Source organism: Dama dama, chromosome 22, assembly GCF_033118175.1.
Source record: "Dama dama isolate Ldn47 chromosome 22, ASM3311817v1, whole genome shotgun sequence".
Classification (NCBI taxonomy): domain Eukaryota; kingdom Metazoa; phylum Chordata; class Mammalia; order Artiodactyla; family Cervidae; genus Dama; species Dama dama.
Genome location: NC_083702.1, coordinates 6,006,532 through 6,033,365, shown reverse-complemented (window position 1 = coordinate 6,033,365; position 26,834 = coordinate 6,006,532). Strand labels below are relative to the sequence as shown.

Here is a 26,834-nt window from a genome sequence, read left to right as displayed (position 1 = left end):
GAGCTACCATCTATCACTGAAAAGGTGTCAAGCCCTGGAGAGGGTGGGTTGCCATGCTGTCCTCCAGGGGATCTTCCCAACCCAGTCTCTGCATTGCAGGCAGACTCTTTACCATCTGAGTCACCAGGGAAGCCCATGAATACTGGAGTGGGTAACCTATCCCTTCTCCAGGGGGTCTTCCTGGCCCAGGAACTGAATCAGGGTCTCCTGCATTGTAGGCAGATTCTTTACCAGCTGAGCTACCTGGGAAGCCAGATAATTTTTACATTAGTCAAATTATTCCAGAACACAAAAAGGGACAGATAGTATTCCAGTTCATTCCCTAACACAAAAATAAAATCAAGAAAACATTTGAAAAGAAAAATATGAGCCAATCTAGTTTATGGACATAACGGCAAATATAACAAAAATTTTTTAAAAACCAACTTTTTAGGAATATTTAGTGCTGTATTTTAAAAGGGCACACCAAAATCAATTAGGGTTTATTCCAAGAATTAGGAAATCTTCCTTATAATTAGCAAAGGTCACATATCAACACATGACAAAGTTTATCTAACAAAATTTGGCAGTCATTCCTGATAAGATGGTATAGAATAGAAGAGAACATACATACTATATAGAAATAAAATGAACATCTTAAACACAAGAGTATTAATCAGACACTATCTGTAAATGTGTTACATGGGTGAAATATGAAGCATTTCCATTAAAGTTAGAAACAAGATAGGCAGGCTCACTGTCAATTCTGCTAGTCACATTTTTAGAGGCTCTAGCCTTTGAAATAAGACAAGAAGATGAAATAAACAGTTGAAAACAAATGTTGAAAAACAACATTTATCATTACTCTTGGATATGATTGTACAACTAGAAAGTCTCAATACAATTATGAGAGCAGCTGAATTAAAGTAAAAAATGCAGAAAACGCAATACCTTTTTTCTTATACAATAAATATAACTAGTTAGAAATTATCTCATAAAAAAATCCACATTCACATTAATGACAAAGCTATCGAATACTTTGGGATAGGTTTCACTTGAAAGGCATGAGACCTATATGAAGAAAGCCAGACACATTCTACTGAAGGTTATCAAAGCAGACCAGTGCAAAAAATAATTTGAAATAAAATATCTTTTCAAGAAGACTGGACTAAAAAGAGACACATACCATATTTCTGGATGTGATGACTCCATTTCAAAAGAGAAAACCTTTTTCAAATTATAAATAAATAAAACTCTAGCAAAAATCACAATGGCTAAATGGGGGGGACCCATTAGACATAGATATTAAACTTAATATAGAGACATAATAATGTGAGAATTGCCATGAAATTTTTGGAAGAGACTAGCAATGATGTTTTTGAGTCACCAGATATCAAAATACCACAAGCATGATATAAACAGGACAACAGAATGAGAATAGTAAGGTCCAGGATATACAAGTAGAACAGTGGACACCCACTCAGGCTGTCCATGAGTGAGAAGGAAGTCTTCTGTGAGTGAGCCCTTACATCACAAAGCCCACTGTTACAAACTTACAGCGGCAGCAGGAAGGAGGAGGTGTGGTACCTATACGATGGAGTATCACTCAGCCATAAAAAGGAATATTTACATTGTTCTGGCATTTACAGTGCCATTTGGAGCAACACGGAGGGACCTAGATATTGTCATACTGAGTGAAGTCAGTCAGACAGAGAAAGACAATTACCATATGATATCACTTATATGTGGAATCAAAAAAAAAGCAGCAGGGTTCGGTGTGGCTCTGGTTGACTCCAAGATACCTTTGGGTGAGGGCAGCCCTCCTAAGCAAAACTGAACATCCCAGTTTCATAAAGGGAATTCTCTCTCCCCTCTTGAGTTAACAGCTTCAAAATACCATCCCCCGCAAGGTCCGCATCTCAGCAAATGGAAACTGGCCCAGTGGCCCAGCCTGGAGCCCTCTGTGATGTATCCAGCATGCAATCTGTCTATCATCTATCATCCAAACCTCCCCAAAATCCCAGTGGCCTCATGCCCAGTGCGTACCTGGAAGCTGACTGCTCCACCCTCACCTCCTGGTCCAGACCGCCATCATCTTGCACAAATTACAGCCTCCTTCCTGCCACCCTCAATCTGTCAAAAGTACACACGCATGAGCATCGCATGCACATACGTGTTAGCACTTGCTCTCTGGGTGGAGGGGTGGGGGAGGGCTGAGCCATAATCGAAAAGCCAGCATCATTTTCCCCTGAGGACGACCTCTGTACAGTGCAAGTCAGATCGTGCACAGCTCTCCAATGACTCCCCACGTTGCTCAGAGCAACCGGCAGGGCATCACAATGGCCGCCAGCCCGCCCTCTATGACCTCTGACCTCACTCCGTGCCAGCCTCCTGCTGTGCTTCATGCACACAAGCTCCTTCCTGCCTCAGGGCCTTGGCACTTGCTGTTCCTGCCCTCCTCTCAGGGTTTCTACCACATTCCTGAGCTGAACGACACATTAATTCCCTCTCCCTTTCCCTTCTCGTTCTCCGTCCCACATTCCGCTCTCTGATCCACCTTATATTTACCCTAATTGTCCTCCATCCCAACAGAAAATAAACTTCAAGGCCAGGGCTCCGGTCTTTTGCTCTCTGCTGAGTCCCCAAGTGCTTCGAAGAAGCCGGCACACAGTGGGGCCTTGATCTTTGTTCAAAGAAGAGATGGATAAGCAGTGTCACCAACACAGCCAATCAAACAAATGACTGCTCTGCACGGTCGCCCTGGGTCTTCTGTTAAAAAGCTCTGATCTAGAGGCTTCCCTGGTGGTCCAGTGGTTGAGAATCTTACCTTCCAAGGCAGGGGACACAGGGTTACCCCGCGGTCAACACAACCCACATGCTGGGAACATCCCACATGCTGTGGAGCAGCTAAGCCCATGTGCCACGACTGAGCCAGCACTCCAGAGCCTGCGCTCTGCAACAAGAAGCCACTGCTACAGGAAGCCCGCACACCACAACTAAAGAGCAGGCCCCGCTGATTACAGCCAAAGGAAAGCCCATGTGCTGCAATGAAGACGCAGCGCGGCCAAAAGTGAAATCATTATTTAAAAACTATCATCACTCTTAAAAAAAAAAAAAAAGCTCTGACCTGGTCACTATGCAAAAAAAAAAAAAGGAAATGAAGCCAAGATTCTGTTTGTTTTTCTTCTAAGAAACACAAATTTCTGGATTGACAATATCAGTGTTGGGAAAGGTAGAATAAGGTATGTGGAGCCGTGGAAGTGCCTATCCTTTACACCTGGGACCTGCCCTTTGAAGATTCTCCTCAAGGAAGTAAACAAGGTTAATTCATGAAATTATGATCATTATGGTATTATTTGGAGAAGGAAATGGCAACCCACTCCAGGATTCTTGCCTGGAGAATCCCGTGGACAGAGGAGCCTGGTGGGCTACGGTCCATGGGGTCGCAAAGAATCGGACACGACCGAGCTACAAACACACACACTGTATTATTTACATGGTTCACAAAAAATTAGCAATGCTTTAGATGTCAAAATTGTCTAAATCAGGAGAATGGCTAAATAAACCATAGTATTTCTACAATGCAGCTATTTAGAAGGCTTCAAGAAACAGTTTAACATTATGGTAAAATGTTTGCAGTGCAGAGAGTGGCAAGGGGCGCAGCAGATTGGTCCACATGACCACACACAAGTACACACGCTCACATGTGTACACACACACAAGCACTAACGCTTGTTCTCTGGAGGAGGAGTAAGCCACGGCAGAGGGGGGCAGATGAATGGGGCTCCCAAGCCGTGAGTCTTGCCTCCCCCGTGGGTTGGGGTCCGGAGATCAGGAGGCAGGGACGGCTTGGTGGCAAGCAATGCAGATGAGGGGCAGGGGTCCGGGAGCCCTGGTCGCTGTGACTGCCGGTCTCCGCCAGGGCAGGAAATCATAGTGACACATGGGTCACACTGAATCCCAGAGCCCCAGCGGGAGGGGCGGGGGGTGGGGCTGAGCACCTGAGCCAGGCATGTGACACACATGTGACCCACACGCGGACTGATGCACCCAGAGAGGAGGAACACTCAACGCACGCCCACGACGGCTGCGTCGCGCCATCCACAGACACCCCTGGAACGTCTGCTGCGTGCCAGGCTCTTCTGCAGACGCTCGGGAGACGGAGGTAAAAGATGATCCTTAAGTAGCCTCTGGCAGGGGAGGGTCTTGGGGTCGGGGAGAGAGAGAGGAGAGCAGTTTCACAGGTGAGTGGAGATTACGAGACAGGTCGTGTGCTCTCCACACAGCTGATGGGAACAGCTTCCCGAGGAGGAAACCTCAGAGCCCGGAGGTGAAGGCGGCACAGATCCTTGCAAAGCTCACGCGGCAAGCTGGCATGAAGGTCGGGGGAGCAGCGCTGGCCTCCGCACCCCCAGTTCTCTTCCCCACACCCCCCAGGGCCACACCAGGGGCCAGGCTGAGGACGCGGAGAGGTAGGGTGGCTTCGATTTGTCCCAAAGCTGGTTTTGCGGCCGGTCGGGGAATATTCTTGGACTGCCGGCAGAGATGATTATTGTGTGTTCACAGCAGAAAACTTAGAAACTACAAACAGGGCACAAACGGAAACCAAGGTCACCGGGGGCCCCGTCCCCAGCAGCACCACGGCCATCGCCCCGGTGCACGTGGGACCAACCTCTGACCGGAAGGTCCCCGGGCCCCGGGGATGCAGTTCCAGCCCTCCCTACCCCGTGCCACCTGGCCTCGGGAGGGCAGGGCCTCCCGGCTCTCCCATCGGGGGCACTGGGCTGGAGGCAGTCAGGCGCCCATGTTCTGGTCCCCACCTTGCTTTTTTGCAAAGCTGTGCAGGCACCACCAGCCACGCTCCGAGTGACTGGAGACGCCGGGAAGGAACAGATGGCTCCTGGTCTGGCGCTTTTGTGTCCCTGGCACTTGTCACGTGACCGTTCTATCTGAATGGGGGAAAATAGGGCTTTTTCTATAACTGGAAGCAATGTTTCTCCTCATCAAAAAAGACACCACTATCTTCAGATGCAAATGTCACTTTCCAAAACCAACTACGCTTTACATAAAAGGGCTCCTCAGGATAGGGATCGCAGCTGCAGGACAGAGCTCGGGAAAGGGACGGGGCTTCGGGCACCCACTTCCGTCCCCACAACTGTCTGGAGCGGGAGTGGTGGGCCCGCTCTTCCTGCAGCCCGTCATCTGACAACTGGATGCTTGCAAGGCTCTTCCAGTGACTTTACAAATGGAAAAAAAAAAAAAATAGTGGAATCTTATGCACTACGGGTCTGACCCAATTAGAGGATGATTTCCATGTTTGGAAGGAATCCTCTCTCATTTTTTCAAGGGTATTCGTATAGAACCTTGTTTTACTAAACAGTGGTCCCTCTTGATATCGCAGAGAAATATAGACCACCTGTGCCAAAAAGAAAATTCCCGGTCTCGGTTGTGATTTCCCAGCAGCAGTAGCACAATACAAGGAACAATGCCCCAGTATATGAAGCATACAATCATCAAAGAACCGACTAATAACGCCTCGCTTCTATGGAGCTTTTCTTGGACTCAAATGTAGCCACATATCTCATTTAGTAAAAAACCAAGCTTTACAGTGAAATCCAGTAGTTCTAAATTCTGCTACTGCTTGGACTCACCCAAGAGGCAACTCCAACTAGTGTGGGATCAGTAGGAGGCAGCCTGGATTGGGGGGTCAGAGGGAGGTGGCCTGGATTGGGGGGTCAGAGGGAGGCAGCCTGGACTGGGGGGTCAGAGCGAGGTGGCCTGGATTGGGGGGTCAGAAGGAGGCAGCCTGGACTGGGGGGTCAGAGCGAGGTGGCCTGGACTGGGGGGTCAGAGGGAGGCCTATGCTGAATTCCCAGAGCCACCTCTTCGGCCCCAGCTCAGAGCCCGTCCCCTCCCCCCACAGCCCCAACATCTCTGATGCCACCTTCCGCTTAGACCGGGGTGTTTCCAAGCGCACACAGTGCTGGGTGACCATTGAGGGAAACTTGCAGGCTCAGTGCAGGGACCCCCCAGACCAGGTCCTGTCCCCCTGGGGCTCAGGCCACACCTGCTCACTCAGTGTCTGACATGGAACAGGAAGAAGGGATGGTCGCACACGCCTCCGGAGCACCGCCAGGGAAGCCACACCAGGAACCCAAGTTTCGGCCGACTCAGATCAAGCCAAAGGGGGTCAGGGGCTGGGCCGGTCCAGCGGAGGGGCCCCGGGTGGACAGCAAGGCCAGCTCGCGGTCAACCGAGGGCTTCAGCGCCGGCCGGGGCTGAACAGAGCTCCGTGCTGCTCTGTCTGGTGGCCTCGGGCGAGACGCACACCCTCCGCCTCCCTTTCCCCGCGGGGATAAAACCCGAACCGTCTCCAAGGGCAGCCTCAGATCTCAAGAGAGAGACTCCTGCGGTGCTTCACCCGATGGCTGGCCAACACGGGTGGCCTTCTTGCTGCTTTTTTAGGAGACATTTTGGCCTGAGTCAAGAGGTGGGGCGGACCTGGGTTCGAGTCCTGACTCCTGGCTCCCACGGTCTCCATCACAAGTCATCAGAAGGGAGAGGCATGTGGCGCCTGCTCCTGCCTGCAGGTTAACCAGCCTGCCGGGGTTGGAAGCCTGATCTAGATGTGGTCATGCACCCCGAGGCGGGGAAGAACCTGGGCTCCTAACCAGTGGCCTTGGGCCTGCCGTGCGCTCAGATTTGGGATGGCCAGGCTACAGCCCTGCTCTCCCATCTTCTAGCTGGACCTTGTGCAGGCACCTCATTTCTCTGGGCCAAGGTTCTCCATCTGTAGTGTCATGACAACCACACCAGTTGGAAGGAACTCCCCGCGACTATCACCCCAGGAGACAGGGGACAAACAGGGAGCACCCCACTGATTCGGGAATTAGCCCTGGCTCTGCTGTAGGGAACTCATATTTGAGTTTGGGGGCTCTGGGTTTTATCCCTGGGAAAGGAAGATCCCCTGGAGGAGGGCATGGCCACCCACTCCAGTATTCTTGCCTGGGAAATCCCACGGACAGAGGAACCTGGCTGGTTGCAATTCATGGGGTTGCAAAAGAGGTGGACATGACTTAGCAACTGACCATGCATGCATGGGGAAACCCCAAGGGAGAAGCCTGTGTCCCCCAATTTAAAGCTGGGGAAAGTTAGCCAAGGGCGAGAATCAGTAACACAGGGCAGGGTGTGCTCTGGAGGGCTCACTGACCCAGGAATTCTGTTAGCTCATGTTCAGTTTCACTGTACTCTCATTTCAATAGCTCTATTAAGGGAGTGATTTTAGAAAAGAGCCTTCTAGTACCCTGTCAATAAATTATGTCCAGCCACGTCTTGGCTGACTTATAAAATCAATTTTCCATGACACAGTATCCTGAGCAACTTCTCCAGACAACAGGGAAGAGAGAACACGGCAGGGGACGGGGGTGAAGTGTCAAACAACCCAGTGGAGCTGGAGACGGAGACATGCAGGTGTATCTGTTTCCTGGAGGCAAGGTCACTCAAGGCCTGCTTCCTCAGCTCCCATCTCCACAGCCTCTGCCATGTGGCCCTGGGTTTCCTCCCACCGAAGAGCCGAGAGTATTTCCCTATCCCACAGCTTTGCATTCATCCACGTGACTGCTTTGGCCAAGGGAATGTCAGCAAGGACAATGGGATCCAAGCATTAAAAAGCCTTTGCGTGATCGGCAAGCCCTCCTGCGTCTGTGGTGCTGTCTTAAGAGGAGCTCACCTGCTTCACTCTGGTCCCAGGGAGCAGAGACATCCCAGGGAGGCCACCAGAGCTGAGCCCAGGTCAGCCAGCCCATATGCAAAAGCTGAACAAGCGCTTACAGTCCTGGAGGTTCTGGGGTTCTTTGTTACACAGTGACAGCTGACTGATTCAGGTCTGAATTTCCGGTTAGTGAGAAATAAAAGGTACTGAGCTCAGAGGACACAGAAGAGAAGGTGGCCTCTTGGGTCTCATTGCTCCTTGTCGATAGTCACTGAGCAAGAGGACTTGATGTCCCTCGTCCTCTGGGTGTCCACGGCTGTTACCTGGCCGGGACAACATGATTTAACAAGGTCAGCTTCAGCCCTCAGGTTAGAAACACGCTGGTATATTGATTTAACTCTTAGGAAGGATATAATCAAGCTAATCAGACTGCATGATTCTTCTACTAAGTTTTGTTCTGGATACTTAGGGAGACAATTAAACAGTTTTCCCCCCATGATTCCTTAGAGGAGGGGAAAAAAAAATCCTGAAACTTCATACAGAATAAGGACACAGCAGGTAGCAAAAACTCCTAATTAGAAATACTCGGTAAAGAATTCTTCCACTTCCTTTTAAAGAACAGTGTAATTACTTCTAAGAATTGAAAAATTGCTTCATTTGATCAAATATTTTGATTAGCAAAGAAATTAATTGTACTGTATCTTCATTTGTATTTACAGTGGATTAATGAATGCTAAAAATAACAACAGCAGCAAAACTGCCTGTCAAAAAAAAAAGATAAAACATTTTAAAAATCTAGATGAAAATAAAGTGAAAGCTCTGCGTGCAAACGTGCTGATACAGACGCCTCCCGCTGGATCAAGGAACCAACTTCGGCATCTCCCAGAGACCCCCGCGCACGGGGCCAAGGGTGGACGCTCGGGTATTGGGAGGTCTGGAGGCCTTAGTGGTGGACGGATCGGCCTTGGCGGTTCAGCATGCTGCGTGCAGAAGTGAGGGAGATACGCCAGAACTGCAGGTACCACCCGGGTTTCCTGGGGGCGTGACGCCGCCCACCCTGGGGTCTCTGACCGAGCAGGGGTTCTTTCTGGGCGATGAACAGATGCAGATCTGGAGATTTCAGCTTCCTTTTCCTTTGGAAGGGCTACACTCAAGCCAAGCTTCAAGCCAACTGAACCAAGACTTACTGAGACCCGGTCCTGGGGCCCACCCTTCGCTGGGCTCCTTTACCCAGGCTCTGAGCTGCAGCATTGCAGAAGCCTCTCTGACCCTCTCATTGCCCTCGGGGGCAGCTGTGTCCTCCCTGTTTCTAGACAAGTAAGTGGGGCTTCTCCCTGAAGAGATCATGATCGGGACTGCTCCCCTGTGAACTGATAACGGAATTCAAGATGGCTTGACTTCAGAGCCTTGCTCTCCCATCCTCCCGTAACCCCAGCCCCCACCACACGCACGAGTACAGAGCCTACTGAGAGAGGCATCAACACAGCCTGAGGGCCTGCTGCAGGCCGGGCTCTGTCCCGGGCATGGGGACCTAAACAGCTGAGCCAGCCCCAGCCTGGAGAAGCTGATGCTTCGGGATGCCTGTGGAGGCAAGCACAGGGGAGACCCACCCCAGAGCCCTGCCCCGCGGCCTCCCTCCCGGACCCTCTGTCCCCACCTCGCATCCCCCTCCCTCTCCTTCTCCCCACCCCAGCCCCAAACCCACACTCCAGCTGTTCCCAAAGTGTGGGTTTCCCATCTTGGGCCTCTGCACACACTGATCCTGAACCTGGGAAGCCCATCTCCCGACGTCCGGAAGCACTGTGAGCTCATCAGAGAGCCCTTTCTGCCTCCTCTGCCCTGACCACGCGGACTGAGGGCCTCCCGCTCCGGCTGTCTGGGCTCACTTCCCCCACACAGCTCGACATTCTCAGAGGATCCACCCGCCACCGCTGCCAACACCCAACCCACAGACCCTTTGGTAGTATGAAATTGCCATAAAATTCAGAGAAACAGAGGGAACACTTAAGCTACCCCTGTGACCCTTCAATGATTCAGTAAACGCGTGGCTGAAGTCATTTATGAAACTATGAAAATGAATTCTTCCACCCAAATAAATTACACACCATATAATCACATCACTACTGAACACTGTACACTAACCAGGCACTCAATGAAGGAGGATAGAATGAAAATTAATAATAATGCAGACATTTGGTCTTCGCTATGTTCAGGACCATGCAGAGCTCCTTCCGCATTAACTCACTTAACCAGAACAGCAATCCTGTACGGTGGACACTCAGACACTCAGACTGACAGCAGGAAGCTGAGAGCAGGGCCTGGTGCTGGTTGGATTTCTAATCCCGGCTCTGGTGCTTCTAGCTGTGTGACCGGGAATACAGGCTGAAACCTTTCTGTTCCTGTTTCCCTCTCTGTGGTGTTGGATAAGACTCTTGAGAGTCTCTTGGACTGCAAGGAGATCCCACCAGTCCATCCTAAAGGAAATAAATCCTGAATATTCATCGCAAGGACTGATGCTGAAGCTGAAACTCCACTACTTTGGCCACCTGATGCGAAGAGCTGACTCATTTGAAAAGACCCTGATGCTGGGAAAGATTGAAGGTAGGAGGAGAAGGGGATGACAGAGGATGAGATGGTTGGATGGCAACACCGATTCAATGGACATGAGTTTGAGTCAACTCTGGGAGTTGGTGATGGACAGGGAAGCCTGGTGTGCTGCAGTCCATGGGGTCGCACAGAGTTGGACAGGACTGAGCAACTGAACTGAACTGAACTGAACTGAAAAGTGTTCTTATGAGGATGAGCTGAGTTAATTCAGGTAAAGTGCCTGGAACAGGGCTGGGCTCACAGCACATGCCCAGTGTGTATCAGCCTCTGTTTGGATGTTGGTATCTGACTGTGGGTGGCACGAAGATGTAGGAACCGGCCGGGCAGAATCACCAGGGAGGTGACGTGCTTCTTCCTCCCAGTCTCTCATCAGGGACCATTCACATTCAGGCTTCAGTGAAGGCCAAGAGGTGGAGCTTTCCAGTTCCTTCATGAATGGTCGGGGCCATTTCTGCCGGAGCAGTCCTCACCCCTGGGGAGGTGCGCATGTGCTCACCTGTCATCCCACCAGCCTGGACACCAGGGCTGGCCCAGGGCCTGGCACATCGTCGTTCACATTTGCTAAATGTGGGGAGGTAAGAAGCTCCCAGTTGAATGGGGCAGGTAAAGTCAGAACCCAAGCAGCTCCCCTCCAAGCCAGACACGCAGGTACACAGAAACAATTAAGACACGAGTGCCATCCTGGATTTGCTCTGCAAGGCCTGCTTGGGACAATGACTTCTTGGATTGACTTCTGGCTTCCTGATACGGTCATGACCTTAGCAGTCGTGATCAATGTACAGCTGATCAGTGTACGTGATCAGTAGTACAGCTCAATGCTGGTGTTTAACTGATCCAAACACGGCGGTTGAACTGGATCACAAATCCCTGGAGGGACGAAACGAGTGAGGGTCTCTGGGGCAGGCTACGCCACAGTCTGCTTACTTGAACAGGCAGAAAGCGTCCCGCCCAGGGTAGCAATCAGGAGGGAACGCCAGCCCGGATACCAGGGGAATGCTCGTGAGACGCTGGCGGCGCTGCCCCGGGCCCGCTGGAGACGGGCTGAGGCCGGCCCTGCCGGCGGTGCGCGGGCTCAGGTGACTGCAAGCCTGGCACGGCCCGTTCGCTTTTCTGCAAGACGCGTGGAGACCAGGCTGAGTTTGCTTTGGCGGGCGAGCCCGTCCTGCTTCCAGCCGGGGCCCGTCTGGCAGCTGCGAGAGCAGCAGGTGCCCAGTCCCTCCGACTGCCCATCCCTCCTGGAAGCTGATGGAGGCGGGGGTGGGGTGACTGCTTCTCCTTCCGACTGGAAGCTCCAGATCCAGGTGGGGCCCTGGGCTGTGGGGTGCTTCAACCACTCGGGTTTGGGAGGACTGGGTTTTTCCCAGGTGGTGCTAGTGGTAAAGAAACCGCCTACCAATGCAGGAGAAGAAAGAGACTTGGGTTCGATGTCTGGGTTGGAAGATCCCCTGAGGAGGGCGTGGCAACCCATTCCAGTGTTTTCGCCTAAGAGAATCCCATGGACAGAGGAGCCCAGTCGATGGGGTCACAGAGTCAGATACGACTGAAGCAACTTAGCATGCACGCGTGGATTTAACCTCATGAGAAGGACAGTGCGTCACGCTGACGGGTGGCCAGGCGACCCGAGCAGGGTGGCCCCTGACTGCTCCTCTGGTGTGACGGTGCCATCTCAATCCACGGTTGGCTACGTTTCTTTTCCTTTCGCTCAGGCACGGTGGCCCAGAGCCCCGCACCCTGCACGGTCACCAAGGCCACCCCAAGTGTCCGAGTGACCTGCGTTACCCCTCCCAAGCTGCCGTGTCCTTAACCGTCCCCAGGACAACAATAACAGCAGGTACTAGTGGAAAGTGAGTGAAATTTAGGGGAAACATTCAAAAATCCCCCAAATTAGATCTAGAGCACTTGGATTATTTTTGGCATCAGGGGAAAGACTAAATAACTGGAATGGCATATCTTAATAATTTCTTTAATTTATTTCCAATAATCTTCGGGCCTTTTCCCGAAAAGGAAATGTCCCCATTCTTTACAATATTCATTAAAAATACATGGACACCATTATATTTACAATAAAAAGAAAAATAAATCAAAGTAATACGGTTGGCAACTAATATAAACATGATGCTCATGAAAGATTACAACCATTTTGATGTGGGTTACGGTCTCTTCTTTGGTTGAAAACTACAATCTTAAATTCTCCCTTAGAAAAAAAAAATCATCTCCAAGTTGCTTAACCTCTCACTGGATAACTTTAGAGGTGATATATTATAAACACCAGGTAAGGACTGATCTCATTGGGTCTCAGTTAAATAATTACTCTGCATTGAATAAGGATGAGCTTTGTTAAAAATTCCATTATTTCCATGGTAATAAAGTAGAAAGATTTTATATGGGTTCCTACTGTGTCTTTTAAAAATTCTGTCTGCTCTGAGCATTATTTTATATTCACAGAGGATACTGAAATTTCACTTTAAGACTTAAACGTTAAACAGAAATGATTTTCTAAAAACAAGGTGATACTCTACATAGCTCGCATGCAGCTTTTTGAAGGTAAAATGTTTTTCCCAGAAGTGAAAAAGAGGCATTTGCTGAGGGCAGACACTCAGGTGACATCTTCACCCGGCTTGTGAGAATCTTGCGATAAAGGTGCTGGGGCTGACGTCCACGGCTTATCCTGTTTTCTCTTTCTTTAATTTGCAACCGAGGCCCTGGGAGCACTCTGGTGTTCATAATAGCTCCTTGCTCCTCTTCGGTGCCACCTGGGCAAGTGCTTCTCATGCTGACTCTGGCCTGATGCTCCCAACTGGCAAAGCTGACCGGTGCCTGCCTCGGTGGTCAGCAGCTGGAGGGCTCGTGGCTGGGTGGTGGTGCGGGGTCCCCAGGGGGGACGCAGGGCCCATGCGCAGAGCTGATGCTAGGATGGTGGATCTGTACTGGCCGCGCCCCCGCCCACACTTTGAGGAGCGCTTCAGGGGTGAGTCATGGGGCAGCGGGGAGCCGAAATGCCAGGGTTCAGCTGCACCCTGGGATCTGGAAGTACCGCAGCATCTGGTGTGATGGGAGCTGAAGGGCTTTTCCCTGCAGTGTGTGATGGACACAGGAGATGGATCTATACAGGTCTGGGGGGGCATCTGGCACCCAATCTAAGAGATGGGTGACGTCGCCGTCTTTACGCTCCGTCCGGGTGCTTCCAGCTCCCGCAAGGCCTCTCGCGACGCCGCCCCTACCTTTCCAGCTGTCCCTTCTCCAAGAGCGGATTCAGTTCAGCCGGGGATTATTCACAGCGAACTTCCTCTGCGAGGAGAGGTCCCGACTGCCTTAATTACATTTCGGTAATCTCCTTTTAATTATTTGCCGCCCGTGCATCCCCTAGAGGAAGGGATGGCTGGTGTCGTATTTAATGAGCTCGGGGAGGATGCATTAACTGTTCCTGTTGTTAGTTAACTTCTTTTCCTTCTGTCAAGAACGCTCATCAGCCCGCGATTAGACTTCTGAAATCGCCCCCAGGTAGGGGCGGGGTCCCGGCTCTTCCACAGCTGCCTCGCCATCCCAGTCTGCCCTCATGGGAGCCGACCCACGTCCCTGCTGAGAAGTCTCCAGGGTCTGGGACCCGAATTCTGGAGCAAGGGGGTGCGGGGCCCCGGTGGTCTGCCCCTGCCCGTCCCCCATCAGCAGACGGACGTGCCCTGAACATCCGTGGTCGCCCCAGGCCCCATGTCCTTCAGGTCAGCAGTCCCAGCCTCAGCTTGCTCTTCTGGTAAAGGCACCTCCATCTCCACACCCCCTCCCCGAGCCAGTTCAGGGGCTGACACCATTTCATCCCAAGCGCCTGGTGCACGCAGACGGGGAGAGCAGGAGGGCTGAGCAGTGGGCCATGGCGGGGTGGGGCCAGCGTCCCTGCTGCAGCCCCTGCAGCCCCCAGGCCCCCTCTGTCTCGAAGCACACTTCCTGCCGTCACTTGCGTCACAATTAGTCCTAAAGCCTCCTCTTAAGACTGTTCGGCAAGGTGCTTCCGGAGGCGCAGGGGACTCCGAGATGAGGTCAGGTAGGCGAGCGTGGGGGGAGCAGGGGGCAATACTAGAGGCTCTGGAAACACCCCACTCGCCAAGCTTTGGGTTCGGGGACTCCAGAGCCGGCAGAGGTGCTCAGAGAGACCCGTGAGCGGGGACGGGCCTCCTCCGCTGCCGACAGTGCGACCTCTGGACGGAGCTCATGAGGACTCCGCGTGGCCGGCGGGGGGCCGCGGGAAGGGTTTGGGCACGTGCTCATGTGTGCTTGGCAAGGAGACGCTGTAGCAACTGGAGACCTGGAAGCCGCCACGAGTCCCGTGATGGGGCGTCGGTGAGACCGACGGCCAGGACACCTGTCCCCCTGCCCCCTCCCGTCAAAGGGCTGCTCCTGACTCAGTCTCTCGCCTTCCATTTGCCAAAGGGGCCCCGCCAGCACGTCCCCCGTCCCCCGGGCACGCCGGCCTCCCTGCTGGCCCCCACCCCCGCGTCTTCTCCTCGAGACCCCTCATGGCCATGGCACTCCTCTCCCCAAACCTGCTCTGGGTCTCCATGCGGTTGAGAGTGCGACGAGGCCGCCCGCCCCATCGCTCTCAGGGCCCCTGCTACTAACCCCCTCTGCTCTGCCCCTTGCCCCAGCCCAGGCAGCCGCCAAATCTTGAGCCAGCTGGGCTCTCCAGGGCGGCCCCCTCCACGAGAGGTTACGTGCCTCCCTCCCTCCCTCCCCTCCGCCGGGTCTCAGCTCAGACACCCCCTTCTCACCGGGCCTTCCTCTGCCCAGCTTTATCTGATCCCACAGCACAGATCAGATTCTGACATCTGATACATGTTCTCATTGCTCGTCTGTCTCTCTTGCTAGGATATAGGGCGGCCCACAGAAAGCCCTGGCTGATGGACAAGGTGGGTGGGACGGGGCACATCCCACGAGATCCGAGCTTTAGAGACACTCTGCTGACGCGGAAATGCCAGCGATGGATGTCATGGGAGGGGGAAGAGGCAGCTCCGGGAGGGATGTGCTCGGGCCCAGAGGAGAGGCTGGGCGGCTGGGGTGGGAACCGGTGCAAGTTTGGCGGCAGGGGCGGGGGTTGTGGTTAAGAAATGGGGGAACAAGGAGCTGAGGGACAGGGAGGTGCAGCTAGAGAAACAGCAGGGGTTGCAGGGGCTGCTTTGTGGGATGGGACTGGGGTGAACCCTGGATCAAGGGGTCTCTGCTCTGAAATCTTTTGCAACAATTCCATTTTTTTTCCTATATGGCCATATACTACTTTGATACAAATAATAAGTGTTTAAAAAAAGAGTCTTTTAAGAGTTGAGGAAAATCCCCAACAACCCCCCATTTCAGCAGCGCGTGCTCCCTGTCCTTGACGCCACCGCCAAAGGTCATCGGGAAGAAGACTAGAGGTAAATATACCACGATACTGGGCTTCCCTGGTGGCTCAGATGGTGAAGAATCCGCCTACAATGAGGAGGCCCAGGTTCAATCGCTGGGTCGGAAAGGACAAATCCCTGGATGGCTGCCCACTCCAGTATTCTTGCCTGGAGAATCCCATGGACAGAGAAGCCTGGCAGGCGAGAGTCCATGGGGTTGCACAGAGTCAGAAACGACTGAGTGATTAACACTTTCATTCCAAACTGTTAACACTTTATCCCCAGGGGTGACTTTAATTTTCTCCATCACAATGATTGCTGTGCTCCAAATCATGTAAATAGATACAAACAGCTTCTACTACCACTATTAGCTTAAACCATATAAAACTGTCAATAATCAATCATTTAGGGCTCCAAAGATGGCAATTTCATAGGATGCAACCTCACAGGGAAAAAAAATTATTCTCTTTAAATAGGGCTGCTTTCAAGATCAATAAAAGTATTCCTATCCTTTGAACCCAGTTATTTTATTTCTCGGTTTCTTTCTTTAGGAGAAAAAATCCAAAATGTGGACATAGACATACAAAGTGTTCACCGCAAAGTATATTACAATCTCAAAAACTGGGGGAAAAAACCCTAAATACCTAAAAATTAAGAGTTGATGGAATGTTATATAGACATTTAACTTACGTTTGGAAGAACCTGAAGTGACACGCAATGTTAAGGGGAAAAAAAGCAAGATATGTGATTACATCTACAGCGTTACCGCCACTGTGTAAAAACATGCATTCGATCTGTATGTTCAGGTTCACGGCAGCATTATTCACAGGAGCTAAGATGTGGAAGCAACCCAAGTGTAGGCTGATAGGTGAATGGATAAGCAAAATACAGTCTATCCATACAACGGATATTATGATACTTAACAAGGAAGGGCGCTCTGACATGTGCTACAAAAGGATGAACGCTGAAGGCATTACGCTTAGTGAACTAAGCCAGACACGAAAGGACAAATACTGTATGATTTCACTCATCCGAGGCACCCAAAGTTGTCAGGTTCATAGAGAAAGCAGGACAGTGTTTGCCAGAGCCTGGGGAAGAGGGGTAGGGAGTTAAGTGTTTAATGGGGGCAGAGGCTTGGTTTTGCAAGATCAAGAGAGTTCTGGAGGTGGTTACACAGCAACGTGAGTGGACGTGAAGCCACTGAGCTATGTGCTTAGAAAAGGATAAGATGGTGACACTTATAGTGTATGTATTTCACCACAGTAGAAGAATTGTGGGGGGGGGGGGTGCACTAGAAATAGACGAATAAGCTCTCCAGAGCAGCCCGTGGGCCCTGGGAAGAAGACCAGCTCGGAAGCTGAATTGCCTGGCATCCACCTGGCTGAGGAAGCAGGCGGGTGGTACCTGACTTCCGGAGCCCACCTGCTCCACCCATCCCCTCCCTCATCCCAGGTGAGGGATGTGCCGGGTGGGCCTGGAGCTCAGAAGGCCTCATTCAGCAGGATGGAGCTTGTTCCTGTTGCACCATCATCATGGGGTTAAATGACTATTTTCTTTCTTTTTTTTTTACACTTGCATTTTCCAAAATTTTCTCAACAGGTGTTTCTTTTAAAATCAGCAAACAGGTGTAAGTCACATAAAAATAGGGAGCATCACCATAAACAAAGAGAAAAGACCAGTCATGGATCAGGAGGAGATGTTCACAACGACCACCCAGCAAAGAAGCGGGGCCCTTCCAGGCAGTTCCCAGAGGAGGGAGCCTGGGTGGCTGATAACTTCCGAAAGTGTCGGCAGAAATTAAATTTCGATAATGCCAAGGGCTCCAGGATATGGCGCGTGGGGAGCTCTCCCGCAGGGCCGGCCAGAGTACATGCCGATCGCCGCAGCCACCGTGGGGGTGTCAGTGGAGCCGAACCTGTGACTTCCCTCCCCCTCCCCGACCCAGTCGGTCCATGTGGAGTGACCCTGAGTGTGCGAAGGACACGGCCACAGAAGCCCGACTGGGCTCTGCTTGCTATGGAGAAAACCGCAAACCACTGGCCTGCCGTGAGCAGGAGGATGACAACCGAACGGGGTTTGCCCATTCAACGGAATGGATCCACTTCCCACTTCACTGGCTAGCTCTACAGCAGCTTCAGTGAGTGAACTGAAGCCCATGGAACGACAGGGATAAATCTTAAATTCGTGACAGTACAGCAAGAAAAACTAGAGCTCTGAAGACAGAATTTGATGTAACGTTTAAAACAGGCAACACAATAGTACATTTTGTTAGGAATGACCATCTAAATGGCAAAGACGAAAATATTCACAGTCCCCAGAGGAGCTGGCACAGCGTTTAGAAGCCTGGAGTCGGGAGCCAGGCTTCCGGGGTCACTAACCAGCTCTGCCACCCACCTCCGGGGTGACTGTGGACAATGACTTGATGTCTGCGCCTCTGTGTTCTCATCTATGAAATGGGATATTACTACCATGTGCCTCTTAGTGATGGCAGAAGAATTACACCAGTTTGCCCGTGTAAAGGGTTAAGAGCAGTGCCTCACCCACACAGAGTTTGCTGCTCTCATTATCACTGTATCGAGCCTCGGGCCTTAAAATGCTCATACTGTTTGCTCTGGCAATCTCACTTCCAAGAGTTTATCCCACGTAAGTGACGGAGGATTTATGGACTCAGACGTTGATTGTATACAAATGTGTGCAGTCAGAAATGACCCAAGCGTCCAGCTATGCGTGCCTGTGTGCTGAGTCGCTACAGTTGTGTTCAACTCTTTGTGATTCGATGGACTATAGCCCGCCAGGCCCCTCTGTCCATGGAATTCTCCAGGCAAGGAGAATCCAGCTATGATGGTGTGTGTGAGTGTGTGTGTAGCTGGTGGCGGGGGGTGGGGGGGGTTGCAGTTAAATACATTCCATCACAAGCCTGTTGCGATTTAGCTGCTGCATTATTTTTATATTTTTCATATTTGTTTTTATCTCCCCTTCCATGAAGGCAGGGATTATAGCACCCTTTCACTAAGCACAGAATGGTGACCAAAGAAATCCAAGTTCACTGAAAGTAGCCTGTGATTGTCACTACTGATGTTGGTCCATTTACAATTAGAGATGCAGGAAACAGCCTAAGAAGGGACAGTTCATGCAGCCAGAGAAGTGGTCCCAGGAAGGAATAAGAGCCCTATGGTCAGCCACCCACCCTCCTCCAGGAAGCCCTCTTAGACTTCCCCCAGGACCCCGCCACAACCACGTTGACCCCTACCCGAGGTTTGGCTGCTGCATGGCCCAGAGCCTGGAACACAGTGGGTCCCCAACAAGGGTCTCCTAAGTGGGTCCCGACTCCCTCAGGGCCTGACTTCTCTGGACACTAGATCATCTTCAGGGACCTATGACTCTCAGAACTTTGAAGCCTCTCCTAAACGTCTTCAAAAATCAGTAAAATAAAATAACATTTCAATGAAGTAAAGGATACATATGTACCTTCCGACACTCGACGTAGAATCAATATTAACTTTTCATTTATAATAAGCTAATTAACTCAGGTGGTTGCCGATTTATGTGACACGGTTTTAATCAATTATCTATTTTGCCAAGACTAATTTTAGCCCTTTTCCAAAGAGAAATGCTTATGTGCTGCGGACACTCTTACCTCCTCAACGTAATTGCCAAAGTTCTGGAGAAAATATTTCCAATTTATGTAGGGGGTGAGATGAAGTCTGAGTTTTCTCAAAAAATAATGATACTGGTTATCTGTTAGTTTGTAACAGAAATCCTTAAGAACCTGTCCAAAATCCGAAGCCTTTACAAACCCAGTGTCCTCTTTATCCAATGCAGAAAATGCCTACAATAAAAAAAAAGCAGATATTACAATCAAATAAATATTTCAAAAATATTTTTCTTAAGTATTGCTTTTCGGAATGCAAATTAAATCAAGTGAATGGGAGTTCCCTGTAGATTCTAAATTACTAAATAAATGCACCAGGACTGAGAGACAGATAGAAGGGGCGTCTGGTATAGGAGCCGATGTGTTGTTGGGGAAACTCACTTTCTACCCTCCAACCCGGATATGAAGAGGAAGAGGAGTGAAAGAGGAACCCCACCCTCACTGGTGTCAAGCCGAGGGGTGAAGGAACCTGCCTGAGGTCTCTTCATCATTAAACTTGAGCTCCTGAAGGAATCATTCATAACTAGAGGCTCAGATGAAATTCCACTGCACTGGGATGTAGGGCAGGGGTCTCGTGATAGGAGTCTAACACCAGAAGTGTGGCCAGGAGGAGCAGACAGGGGACCACCCCTCCCATTCCCACCCTAGGGCTTGAACCCTGAGGCTGCTGTCCTTTGCCTCCCCTTGGCCAGAGCCCGCACAGCCTTCCTTCCCAGGGACACCCCACCACCGACATCTGTGCTGGAGGAGTGGGGAAGAGTGTCAACCCAACGGAACAGCAGTTACACCAGAGTGCAAACATTTGCTATAAAAAGGAAGCACGTTTCGCCCATCTGTTGAAACAAAATCATTCGTTTTTCTTGCACTAGAAAACCTATATCAAGGCGCAGGTCAAGATCTTAGTTTCTTAAGTGAGAATTGAACGTGCTTGCAGACCGAAACCCAAATTCCCTTGTGGTTAATTGTCACTCAGGACTAATTAGGCACCCCCATCGGTCCAGGGGGTGGTGTTATGCGTGTCACCAAATTAACCTCAAATTGCTGTCTGGCTGCGAGCTTGCGTTTGCCTGTGGGGATACGACACAGCCAGCGACGGTGGGAAGCCTCTGGCGACACAGCCGGGAGATAGACTTTGAACCTTGGCTGTGTTACCCACGGTAAGCCCTCAACCTCTCTGCGCTGAACGTCTTCAGTATAAAAGCCGGGACTTCAGAACTCGAGTTGGTCTAAGTTCTACTACGGCAGGCCTGAAGACACACCTGTCCCAGGTACCTCGCATAGTGGATCTCAGCAGGTTGTTAAGGGGAATGACCCTCCAGATGAAGGGCGCTGACTGAGCATCCTGTCCCGAGGGCGTTAGAAGGCCCCGTGGAGCCGCAAGGCTCCGTGGACCTCAGGGGTGAGCTGGGGTCTGGCTCACTGTGGCCACGGGCCCGCACTTCCCCGGGGGCTGGTGGCTTCCTCGTGCGTCAGACCAACCTGACAAGCCACAGGCTGGGGGCGGGGAGGCTCAGACTTGCAAAGGCTTAGGGAGCTATAGACTCTGCACAGATATACAAGGTGCTGCTGCGTCATTTCAGAAATAAGAGGCTGCATCGAGATGGGTCCCCCATGACCTGAGGAGATGCCGCGTGTGTCTCTGTCCCCTTGCTGACCCCTCCCCTCAGATACGTCATTCCTTCCTTCCCTCCCTGCCACAAAGGCCACCCTCCCCACCCAGGCCACCTACAGTCTTGTGGCCAGAGAATCTCATTCTCCTGCTTAAAACCTTGCCTCCTAAGGAGTGTTTCTTGGGAGTGAGAACCGGGGCTCCTCCCGCAGCTTCCACGGACCTGCTTGAGAACCACCCCAACAGGGGTGGCGTGGAGCCACCCTGAGCTGGGAGAGGGCAGGGCTGCCCTGCACGTGGACTTATCTGGCCTGCACGGTGCCTCTGACAGATCTGAAACACGTGCTGACATTTAGAAATCAGGAGGTTTCATAGCTGCTCATGAAAAATGCAAAGATCTAGCTGAACTGGGACCATCTCTCAGCTCAGCAGTGGGTGGTCGGCGGGGGTGCTGAGCAGAAGCTGCCCTCTGGACAGGGCTGTGCCCCCCAGCCTGCTGCGGCCACCCCCAACCCCTGCATCACTTCTTTATTCCTGGCCCCCCTGTGCACATTGAGTTTGCAATGCTCACGAGGTGACCCCTGGGCCAGGGCAACCTGGTGTCGACAGGGTATATAGACGGGATTCCAGCTGACCCGCAGCAAGGTCATACTAATCTGTGATCTTTAGATAGTTATTTAAAAAAAAAAAGGCCCAAAAGTGTCAGATCCTCATCGTGAACTCCTACACGCAGACCATCTCTGCTGTCTGGGAGGAAGGCCACGCTCGCTGGCATTCCAGAACAGTCATAGGCTGGCTGGGCTGCCCCTGGCCTCTCGTCTCTCCCCCTTACCCCGGACGCTTGGACCCAGGAGCCCAGCTTGCCTCCGGTGCCGAGGGGGTTAGCGAGCCCGGACCCGGGTGTTTGGGTCGGTCTGGGGGTCTGTGTATCGCAGACATGGAGGCAGCCCTGCTGTCACTGTGCTGTCTGGACCGCGCGCCCGACATCGCATGGGCGGCTCTGGATTCACCATCTCATCGGGCGGCAAGGCCTGCCCTCTGCACAGGGCACTGCCTCTTCCCACATCTGCTGCAGGGGGCAGCTCACGTGGGGACCCTCGAGGGGGACCAGTCCCTCGTCAGGAGCACGGCCCATGCACTGTCTTCCGAGGACGCCCCCCCACGGCACTATCCCCACGTAGGCCGGGTCTTGACATACCCCACGGGGTCAAGAAATGTCAGCCTCAATGTCAGCGTACCAGGGGGCCTCCCTTCTCACACTTCTGGGGCTCCTGGTCACAGTGAGTCTTTGGCCACAGCCCTGCCCTGGGTAGCCTCTTCAAGGCTACCTTGAGATGGCATCGCCCACCCCCATGGGCCCAGGAGCCCACTCTCACCTCAGGCCTCCATCCTCTGCCCTCTTTGCCCAGAAACTCCTGCCCTCACAGCAGATCCTGCCTCTGCTGGCGGCGAGTGCCTCGGCCTCACACAACACATGCTGGGTGTGATCATGGTAGCTTTGCACAGAGCAGAAATGGACACACACATGTGCTCACGTGAACAGTCTGATCCCGACCCACCATTGAGTTCTGATGCCCCAGGAGAGTGGAGGGAGGTGGAGGGGCCCAGGAGGAGGGGCTGGCTTGAGAGGTGGTTTTCAGGAACTGGCATGGTGCCAGAACTTCAGTTCCCACAGTAAAGGCGTGTGTGGTCTGTCGTACCGTTGACAAAGCCAGATTGGAGGCAGCGACAACCTCCTGGATGTTCTTCAGAACCTCCTCTGGATTGAGGGCTGCAAAATTGATCGGCATGCTCTCCTCTTTCTCCTGGGGCTGAGGTCTTGCCAGCTTGCTGTTCTCCACCGCTCGCAAGAAGTCAAGGTAATTGATGGAGTTATTGTGCCAGCCAATTCCCCAACTTGTCCCCAAAGAAAGAAAACAATATATTAGTTAGAAACGCCATCACTTACTCAGTCAACAAACACCTGCTGAGAATAAAGCAGTGGGGAGGACATGAATAAAGGTGAGACGCCCTCTTCTGGCTTGTAGGTTCATGCACGTGGGTCAGCTATGCTATTACACGAGGGCTCAGGGAAGGGCTACGTGGCCACTGCTGCTGGTGGGGCCGCAGACCACGCCGCCCTGAAGCTCTTGAGTCTTGAAGGCTGGACAGTCGGGCTTATGGGGTTGAAGAGCAGAGGGTGGGGGTGGGGGACTGGCTTAAGGAATCCGGCCCTGTGATGGGGCAGATGCAGGAGCCTCAGCATGAACGTGATGTGTGCGGAGACGTGATCTGGGGAGATGCGTCTGACAGTGACGGCACAGCTGGGATGGAGGCAGGACTCGGGTGGTGGGGACCGGGGCTGTGTTCCTCGAGGCCTTAGCTGGCCAGGGCCCTCACTGAGAAATGGTCCAGAGAAACGGTAGGGGCTCTGAAATCGGGGAAGTATGTCAGAGCAACTGACAAGGAAAAGAGGGGCTGAGTAAAATAGATGTTAAATTCTTCATCAAAGAGTGGTTGAAACTATGTCGTCAAGCTGAGAGCACCCAAAACATCTTTTTTTTTTTTTTTTTTTTTTTTTTTACAAAACCTACACAGCTTAGTATTTTCTCAAATAGCAATTCCCTGGTGGTCCAGTGGTTAAGAATCCACCTTACAAGGCAGGAGATGCAGGTTCGGTCCCTGGTTGGGGAACAAAGATCCCACGTGCTGCGGGGCAACTAAGGCCACACGTCACAACTGGAGAATCCGGGTACCACAACAAAAGAGCTCACGTGACCCAACTAAGACTCGACGCGGCAGATAAATCAGTAAATAAAAATATTTTAAAAAGAAATTCCATCTGTGTGTGTGTCTCAACAAGGACATCCACGTAGAAAAAGGGGCTCCTGTGCTCCACTCCAACATGCAGAAAAAATATCTTTAATTCTAAAAGAAGACTCTGCGAGAGCAAATCCAAGTTTCATGAGACCATAGAGCTTATTTATTAAAGATGTAAAATAATGCAAAACACAGCTTGATGGCACTCAAAGTTTCCGTTTCTGTAACAGATTCCCTGGGGATCACTGGCATCTTAACCCCTACATGTTCCTTTGCAGGATGGAGCCTGTGTCAAAGAACAGCTCGGAACGCCAGGAAGTAGAGAGGAAAGTTTCCAGCGACTGGAATAGCGGCTTCTAAAGAGAAGGAGCCAAGAGCCGTTTCTCCAACCACAGCTGCAGAGCTGCTTTCCACGGGCCCCGCGTCGCTGGCTCGCGCGGCCGAGACGCCGAGGAAGAGGATAATCAGCTCCATTTCATCGGCAGGGTAAATTGCCAACTTGGTATTAAAATTTAGTAATAAAATCAAATGCATATGCTAATCTCAGTATTATTTAGAAAAGTCTATTTTGGATCTAGAAAAGAATAATCTACATATAATTATAAATAACAGAGATGTTTATCATCAAGAGGTCTTTGAGAAGAAACAAGCAACTGAGCGATGGATCCTTATTAAGGTTTCAACTCGTAAAAAAGTTGATCACCCCATTGACAGGTGGACTACAGAAATTCCACAGCCCTTGTGTTGTTTATGAAAGTATCAGGCCTAACTACATTTTAACAAGAGTCTCTTGTAATCATTTAGTGGATTATTTATCTGGTGCTATTTTTTGTGATTTATTCACTGAATGCATTTGAATTCATGTTCAGCTGGAAATAGATTCAGTGAGAGGAGACCCTATTTAAGGAAGAAGAGAGGATACAGGCACTTGAGGATGAAATGGTCCTTCTTTTCTCTACACACACACACACACACACATCCACAGTCATACACTTACATGTACATGCATATACATACATGTATACATATACATGTACATACACATACAGACAGACAATAGAGCACTAGCCTTTAAAATTTTAAGGGAAAATGACCTGCTCTCTAGGAGTCTATGTTCCAGCAAGCTAACAATCTGCGCAGAGGAAAACAAAAAACATTTTCAGACAAAGAACTGAGAAAATTGTTTTCCTGTCCCCCCTTTTCTTAGGAAATTACTCCAGGAAATACTCCAGCAAAGTAAGAATGCAAATTTAGAAATGAAAAGATGTGGGCGTAAGCAACAGGGGCTCCAACCCTGGACAGTCTAGGAGGCTCTTGGTGGTGATCTGGAACAGGAGGTAAGGAGCCAGGCTCTAGGGCAGAGGGAACCCAGGGGAACTTGGAGGGAACAGAAAGTTAGGGCAGATGCTGGGGAGAGCTGAAGGCTGACAATGTTGAACTTCAGAAAACACTGAACCCCACTTCAGAAAACAGCGATGGTTAAAGAAATCACCCTATTGTAGGGTGATTGTTCTAGGAAGTAGTTTACAGCAGAGTTCACAGCATTTCATAACTATGACTCTGTACATATTCATTTACAGCCTTTCCCCAAATGACTTAAGAAAGATGCACGGTGTCCCTAGGTTTGCCTACGATGAGGTGGACACGGAGGCCCAGGGGTAGAGCCGCTGAGAAGAAAGCTAATTTTCATTCATTTCTTGGACACCGAATACTATGAATTATGAATATGTACACAGTCATCATTATGAAATGCTGTTTAATGGCATTTGAGTTTTATAATCAACCTATGAATCAAGCAGAGAGGACCTGGTTGTGGCTGTAGGCCACGCAAAAGTTAACTAGCTTTTGCAAAAAAATACTGTAGCTGACAAATGGTGGGACATGGAGAGAAAAAGTGACAGAAAGGGGGTGGGGGGCTCTATGCCTAAGAACTTGGAAGGGTCACTCTCATCCTTAAGATAAGAAGGAAGCAGAACAAACTGAAAACCAATGGTCTTCCTTGGTCCCATCAGAAAATTGAGGTCACAGGGCAAAACATTACCTCCAAATCTGGAGAGATGGGTGAACACAGAGAACTACAGACAAGGTCTGCTTTCCTGGAACAAAGACCTCTGGAGCTGTAAGCTAGTAGGAACACGTAAGTAGTAACTTGGGCAATAGTAGAAAATCAAAGACAAAGAGAAGATCTTTACAGAAGCCAGAGAGGGTGGAAATTTTATCTATAGAGGAACAAAGATAAGAATTACATGGGGTTTCTCACCAGAAATCATGCAAGTAAGAAGATAGTGGACTGAAACATTTAAAATGTTGAAAGAAAAATAAATCACCAACCTAGAATTCTATATTCAGTGAAACTTACCTTCCAAAAGTGAAGGAAAAATAAATACCTTCTCTGACAAACAATCACTGAGGGAATTCATCATAGCCACCCTGGCCTTCAAAAATGCTAAAACACATTCTTCTGAGAGAAAGAAAATCAAAGAGCCAGAAACATGGATCTACCTAAAGGAAGAAAGAGGATGGGAGAAGGAATAAATGAAGGTAAAATGATATCTTTGAGGGACTTCCAGGCTGTCCAGTGGCTAAGACTTCATGCTCCCAATGCCAGGGGCCCAGGTTCAAGCCCTACTCGGGGAACTAGATCCCACATTCAGCAACTGAAGATCCAACATGTTGAAATGAAGATAGAAGATCCCAAGTACCAAAACGAGGACCTGGAACAGCCAGATAAATAAATAAATATTTTAAAAATAATAATATCTTTTATGTTTCTTATTCTTAGTTGGTCTAATAAACCATTGTTTGCTCAACGTTACAAGAACAATGTGTTGGGTGATTATAGCAAATGGACAAGTGAGGTGAATAAGAGCAATGTTACAAGGCAGAGGTCCCTAACCTTTTTAGCACCAGGGGCCAGTTTCGTGGAAAACAATTTTTCCATTGATGATGGAGGTGGGGATGATTCGGGAGGTGATGTGAGTGTTGGGGAGTGGCAGGTGAAGCTTTGCTAGCTCGCCCGCCACTCAACTCCTGCTGTGCGCTCTGGTTCCTAACAGGCTGTGGACCAGTACCAGTCTGTGGCTCTGGGTTTAAGGACCCCTATTATAA

The 26,834-nt window shown here is 50.7% G+C and overlaps 1 protein-coding gene across 1 annotated transcript in view; it reads right to left on the bottom strand.

Moving 5' to 3' along the window:
- EFCAB6 (EF-hand calcium binding domain 6) overlaps positions 1-26,834 on the bottom strand; it is a 245,902-nt gene that overhangs the window by 20,379 nt on the left and 198,689 nt on the right. The window contains exons 25-26 of the mRNA XM_061124022.1: positions 22,628-22,823; positions 19,304-19,495 (exon numbers count right to left, since the gene is read on the bottom strand). Of these exons, the coding sequence (XP_060980005.1) occupies positions 19,304-19,495; positions 22,628-22,823 (388 nt within the window). The remainder of the gene's footprint in view (positions 1-19,303; positions 19,496-22,627; positions 22,824-26,834) is intronic.